The sequence below is a fragment of the Panthera uncia genome, unplaced genomic scaffold (assembly GCF_023721935.1).
Source record: "Panthera uncia isolate 11264 unplaced genomic scaffold, Puncia_PCG_1.0 HiC_scaffold_2243, whole genome shotgun sequence".
NCBI classification, from domain to species: domain Eukaryota; kingdom Metazoa; phylum Chordata; class Mammalia; order Carnivora; family Felidae; genus Panthera; species Panthera uncia.
Window position 1 is genome coordinate 4,800 of NW_026058958.1, and position 7,110 is coordinate 11,909.

Sequence of the window (7,110 nt, forward strand, 5' to 3'; positions counted from 1 at the left end):
TTAATAGATTTTTAATAACTTTTAAAAAAAGCTTCAAAAAATGATGTAGTCAGCGTCAGTCAATATGTTTTTACTGTAGATCAACAGCTTCCAAATACTATGAAGCAAATGAGGTTTCTTACTTTCCTAACTTTTCTTAACCCTTTCATACATCCTATTAGAAAGGGACAGCAGGGGCATCTGGGTGGTTGACTTGGTTAAGTGTCTGGCTCCTGATCATGGCTCAGGTCATGATATCATAGTTTGCGGGATGGAGCCCTGAGTCGGACTCTGTGCTGGCAGAGTGAAGCCTGCTTGGGATTCTCTGCTTGGGATTCTCACTGGAATTCCCTCTGTCTGCCCCAAACTGCACACACACATTCTCTCTCTGTCTCTCTCTCTCTCTCAATAAATAAACTTTAAAAAAGTTCAAAACTTAAAAAAGACTTGCATTTATACTATTTCTGAAACTTTTTTGTTATAAACCAAGTCTCTGGGGATGCCTGGGTAGTTTCATCAGTTAAGCCTTTGACTCTTGATTTCATCTCAGGTCATGATCTCACAGTTCGTGACTTCCAGCCCCTCGTTGGGCTCTGTGCTGACAGCATGGAGGCTGCTTGGGATTTTCTCTTTCCCTCTGTCAGGTCTCTGCCCTTCCATCTCTCTCTCTCTCTCTCTCTCTCTCTCTCTCAAAATAAGTCAATAAACTTCAAAAGAAAAAGAAAAATCAGACCAAAACCATTTTCTCTCACTGTAATTCCTGGGCACTGAAAATCATCTCACTTATTACTGTATGAAAGCCAAATGATCTACCTAACCGGTCTGGACAGGAGTCATTTCCTCAGTTATGTTTTTGCCCCCTCTCTTCATTTTGAATATCAGCCTCTGTCTACTGTCTAGAAAAGAAACCTGGACTGAGGTTCCTTGTCTCTCTTTTCATTGTCACTTCCATATGTTCCCCTCCTTTCTTCCCTCCCCTTCTTTCTCTATTCAAACCTGGTTTGGGGCTGCAGCTCTCCCATCACCTCTCCTGGCCATCCTCTGTCAGGAAGACATGGGATGGACACCACCTTCTCGGGCACACCCTGGCTCTCTCAATGTGTCATTGGACACAGCAATACCCACCAGGGGGGCCTCAGCAACTTGTGGGGCTGGACTTTCACTGCAGGGTGAGCAAGACACCACTTCAATGATATGTGGTTTCACCTTGAAATTACTTAGGTCCTGACTGAGGAACTACTGGAATTTCTCATTGCACTAATGAACAGCTGGGTTTGGGGAATGTTCCTTCTGGTTCCCATGCTCTAGCCATTTGTATGACTTTTGTATCAAGCAGACACTGAGGGGCAAACCATCATACACTGTGCTGGAACCAAAGTAGATCAGAGACATTCAGCATCTGGGCCCCTGTTCTGCTCAGAGTTTGCGCTCAGCTCCCCCTGCAGTCCCTGTCACTGTGTCACTCAGGGCACAGTAGTACACAGCTGAATCTGACGCTTGCACTGAGGACTTCTCCAAGTGGAAGGATTTGGATTTTCCGTCGTAGGTGGCTTCAAAACCTTTGTGACTTCCCTTCTCCTTGTCCCTGAAGGCTTTCAGGAGGAGCTGTGGACCTTCTCCAGGATACTGGACATACCAGAAAAGAGTGGGGGACACTGCTGTTGAATAAGTACAGTTTATAGTCAGGGGCTCCCCTTCAGAGAGGGTCACTGGGCCTTCCTTCTGGGTCACTGAGTCTCCATGGGTTCGTCCTGGGGAAAAAGAAAAGAGACCTGTGTTACCTTGGACATATACATCCTGGATAAATTTATACTTACATGTTTTGCTGACAGAACAGAAGAAAGAATCCAAATTTTAAGAGGCATTTTACTTACCAAGCATCAAGAGTACCACAGTCACGAAGCCTGGAGAAGAGTTCATCTCTAGAGTGTCACCTAGCTAATGTGCTTCATTCGTAGCAGGAAGAAGCATTGGAGAGACAGAGCAATGATCAGTGGAAGCCCACATTTCTCAGGAAAGGTGTTTGTGTTAGGAAGCTGCACCCCCTGCTGGACGGGGACTGAAATGCATTAATGTCTACCTGACCTGGAAGTTCTTTAACCCAGCATCCTAGGATATTTCTGTAGCTATTTTCTTGAGCATTTTAAGAGAGCTTTTTATATTTTCATATACCCATTCAGAGTCAGCCTGTAATCCAGTAGAATGTCAGAAGGAGGTTTTGAATTGATACCAGAGGAGGTAATAAATAGTCAATTCACTGTTGACTCATGTAGAACAGAGACTATCCTTCATTCCATCCATGCTCACTACATATTTGTTAAATGACACAAAAATAATAAGTAAAAAGCCTTTGATTGAGGACTCACTCTGACTAGAATACAGTATTTCCTTAGTCCTAAATTATACCAATTGTAAGGAATGCAATCTTTTTAATAAAAGCTTTTTAGGAATAAATCATACTATCTTGTCAATAGTCAAATATCCTTGCACTCAAAATCATTTAAAAAGTGAAAAATATGAATCCTAGTCAGAAAAATATCATAATTGCAGTTATCTATCCCTATAAAAATTATCTGAGATCAATGCCTTATTTCACCATTTCAATGACTCCAACATAACGTAACCAGCATATGTGAATGAAGCAGCAAGTACTAATCTTATACACTTAGTGGCCATATAACCTCAAGTATGCTTTCCACTGTTGCCTGTGTGTATCATTTTGTTGTGAAACTTTAATCAAGTGTATTTCTTCCACAAGGTAGGTAACCCTGAAGATGTGGTTTTGCATCAAAACCCTGGAGCATAATTTAGGATTCTCCTCTTCCCAGATTTTCAAATTATCAAAGACATAACAGCTGATATTCATACAATAGCTGATAGAAACAATGTGCCACTGATTTAAAACTATAGATTCTGCGATCCCACCACTAACTCCATGACTCCTTTTTTGCAGGATTGAGACCCACAAGTTTGTAATTTTTAAAGCTTCCCACCAGTTATGTTGCAGCTGGTCCCATACCAGTTTACAAGATTTCTTTTGTGGTAACTGCCCTCAGGCCAACAGGGTGGTCAAAGATCAAAGAGAAAGCTCTGGGGTCAGCATGGGAAAATGCCCCCAAGGCTATACAAACTTTTACAAACTGGTTTTTTCTATGATGTACCAAAGGCAAAACAAACACTTCTTCAGCTCCCATTTTAGGACTGTTCATTTTATAAAATAAAACAGAAACCTCTGAGGATTATCAGGGAAACTTCCGGAAAGGGACACATCTTCTATAAAGCCCTGTAAACATTTATCTCCAGATACATAGATGGAAGCTTAGCTCAGGCTGTTTTCTGGAGCCACTCTCCATAGATTCACATCAAGGAGCTTCATGAGTCCAAAGACAACATAGGAACGGTTTCCCAGACTGAGGGAAGTAAGGAATTCAAGCCTGGCTATTGTTTGAATTCACTCGTTCCTTCCCTTCTCCTCTGCCTTCCAAATCACATTGTCAGAACCTGCCTCAAAGTTACGCTGGAAGGAATTTGAGACAAGCACCTATCAACTTCTATTCAGATATGCAGGGAGGATGCCAGATTGGCTGGGATGATGCTGGTTTGAAAATAAAGAGTACAGCACATGGATGAAGAAAGTCATTATCTACACTTTAAAAAAAAAAAAAAAAGCAGTTTTAGGCTGCCGGAGTCCAGCTCCAGCGGGTCCAGGGGTTCCCAAAGGATGGACGGCATTGGTGAAAATAAAACAAAACTAAAATAAAAAACAAAAATAAAAATGGACACAGACAACAGCAGTGTGTTGAACTGGCCGATTTATTGTAGCAAACGTGGCATTATATATGCTAGTGATTTCCTTATAACATACGTCATCTATGTTTTCTAACATTACCTAATTTTGAAGATGTTCCTATGTGTAATCAACCTTTAAGAAATAACATGACGATTATCCCCTAATTTTCCCGCATACCCTTGGATTATTGATTAATTTCTTACATTATTCCATTATGCATCTGCATTTATCTATAATCTACAAAGCATTTGCTTTGCTGTTCTCATGAAAGGCCCTCCTCTTCTCAACACCTCAAGAGGAACAGTTACAGGGACATGACCTCCTAACCACATGAGGCCAGAAGAACAATGTGTTTGCCTCGGTCTGGGGTGCCAGAAAGGGGCCGAAAAGGCCTTAGAAACACATGCCTCACACATTCTCAGAGAGACAATGCACCTAGGAACCAATGAACCATTCTGTAGATTAACCGACTAGGTCCAGTCATCATCTGGAATGCCTCTGGGGAGCCAGGTGGGCCTAGGGGTTAAAGTCACCTGTGCCCAGAGATACACTCCTTAGTTGCCCGAGTGAGGCTTTCAGATCCATATGTCTCTCCTTTATCAGCCTCCTTTGCTAGCAAATGCATGAGGCTATCCTTCCTGCAAGTAGAGGAGTCTCCATAGGGGATGGCAAGGGCTAAACGTAAGGCCGGAAGGCCGTACAATTTCTTGCGGAACCTTATTTCTTTCCTAATGGTTCTTCTCCCAGGGGGCCTGCCGGGGGCAATTCCCCAACAGACAATACCCCAGGTACTTGATTAAGGCCAAATTACTAAAAGCAGGAGTAGAAGAAGCTTCACTGTCGGCGGGCCGCCCTGCATTCACCAATCCGTCCACAGCCCGGGCCCTGCCACTCAGGCTGGGATAGCTCGGCTTCCAGCATTAGGCCATCAAAAACCTAGAGGAAAAGTATTTTGCATCTTGACTGACACCATAAGACTTGTACAACACTGAAAAAGGACATCTGTTCAGTTTGGATTTTTAATAGATTTATTGATGTATAACTGACATAAAAAATAAACAACATCAATTTAAAGTGAACAATGTTATAGGACTTAAGATATTATATATACATATACCTGTGAAGCCATCACCACGGTCGAGGACATATGTATCACCCCAAAAGTTTCCTCATCTTTGTAATTCGTCTCCCTCTCCCACCCCCATTTCAGGCAACATTTCTGTCATGAATCATTTTGAATAATTTATAATTTTGTATAAATGGAATCATGCGTACTCTTTTGTCTGCCTTCTTCTCGGCATAGTTATTTTGAAATTTTTCCATGGCTATAAGTATCAAAAGTTGGTTCCTTTTTGTTGCTGAGTAGTATTCTATTACAGAGATATAAAAGAACTTGTTCATATATTCACCTGTTGGTGTACATTTCTGTTAGTCCCATTTCGGGGCTGTTAAAAGTAAAGCTGTTATAGACTCATAAATGCAAAGAAGAAATTGATGGTTGCCAAAGGGGAGGGGGCTGGACATAGGCCAAATGAGTGAAGATGAGCAGAAGATACAGGCCTCCAGTTATCGAATGAACAAGCCACAATAATAAAAGCACAGCATAAGGAATAGAGTCAATGATACGGTGACAGATGGTAACTACACTTGTGGTGAGCACAGCACAATGTTTAAACTTGTCAAATCACTATGTTGTATGCCTGAAACTAATGTAACGTGTCAACTATCCTCAAATAAAAATATATGTAAATAAAACAGACCAAATTTTCTCCTGGCTAAGTATTTTCAATTACTAGCTAAACAATGCTTTAAAGACTCATCATCCAACTACAAATTCTGTATCTTATTCGGGACACTATCATACATTAGAATACTTATTCTTACAAAGACGTCATGCTTTCATGTCTCAACTTTTAAACTACATTTTGAAGGTCACTGATGTATTAAAGATATAAAATGATTCTATTATGGAGTTGATACTCCTATGCATGCTTGAAGATTTGGGACCTATATGAGTGCATGGAACAAATCTCTTGTTCCCAACTCAACTGTCCCAACACCTGAAATTCCAGTCTGAGGAACATTCCCCTTAGAACTAATAAATGAATTCAGCACAATTGCAGGATACAAAAACAACACGCAAAACTCCATTGCACTTCCATCCACTAACAAAATAATCCAAAAAGGAAATTAGGAAAACATTTCCATTTTCAATAAGATCAAAAATAATAGGGTTGCCTGGGTGGATCAGTCACTTAAATGTCAGATTTTGGCTCAGGTCATGATCCCACGGTCTGTGGGTTACAGCCCCACATTGGGCTCTGTGCTGACAGCTCAAAACCTGCAGCCTGCTTTGGATTCTGTGTCTCCCTCTCTTTCTGCCCCTCTCCCACTCGTTCTCTCTCTCTCTCTCTCTCTCTCTCTCTCTCTCTCTCAAAAATAAATAAACATTAAAGGAATATTTTAAATAGTAATGTATTTAGGAATAAAATCAACCACAGGGACTAAAGAATGTATGCTGAAAATTACAAAACATTGCTATGAGTAATTAAATATGACACAAAAAATGGGAAGACATCTGTGTTCATGGATTGGGAGACTTAATATTGTTAATGTCAATACTACAGAAAGTGGTCTACACATTTAATGCAATTCCTGTCAAAATCCTAAAGGTCCTTTTTTGCAGAAATAGAAAAATCAACCCAGAAATTCATAGGGCATCTCAAGGGACCCCAAATAGTCAAAACAATCTTCAAAAAGAAGAATAAAGCTGGAGGCCCTACACTTCGTGACTGCAACACTTGATACAAAACTACAGTAATCCAAACAGTGTTGTGTTAGCATAAAGACAGACATATAGATCAATGAAATAGAATAGAGAACTCAGAAATAAATCCTTGCATACATGGTCTAATGACTTTCAACAAGGGTTCCAAGACCATTTCATTGTTAAAGGACAGTGTATTCAACAAGTGGTGATGGGAAAATTTCAGATCCACATCACAAAAAAGATGAATGGGACCCTAACCTTACACCATATACAAAAATCAACACAAAATGAATAAAGGGCCTAAATGTGAAACTGAAACCAAAGGCTCTTAGAAAAAAACGTGCACGAAGATCTTTATGACATGGGATTTTGCAATAATTTCATGATTTTACACCAAAAGCAGAAGATACAAAAGAAGAATAGATAAATCTGACTATAGCAAAATTTAAAACTTCTGTGCATCAAAGGATACAATCAACAGAATGAAAAGGCCACCTAGGAAATTGAAGAAAACCTTTGCAAATCATATATCATTTTAACATCCAAAATATGAAAGGAGCACTTACATCTC

General features: G+C 40.3%; 1 gene segment (V, D, J or C); it reads right to left on the bottom strand.

The window, feature by feature from the left end:
• Positions 1–1,395: 1,395 nt before the first annotated feature.
• LOC125917693 (T cell receptor alpha variable 9-2-like) lies at positions 1,396–1,926 on the bottom strand. The segment is given in 2 exon segments: positions 1,396–1,730; positions 1,854–1,926. Coding segments are annotated over 2 exon segments (381 nt in total).
• Between the last annotated feature and the right edge of the window lie 5,184 nt (positions 1,927–7,110).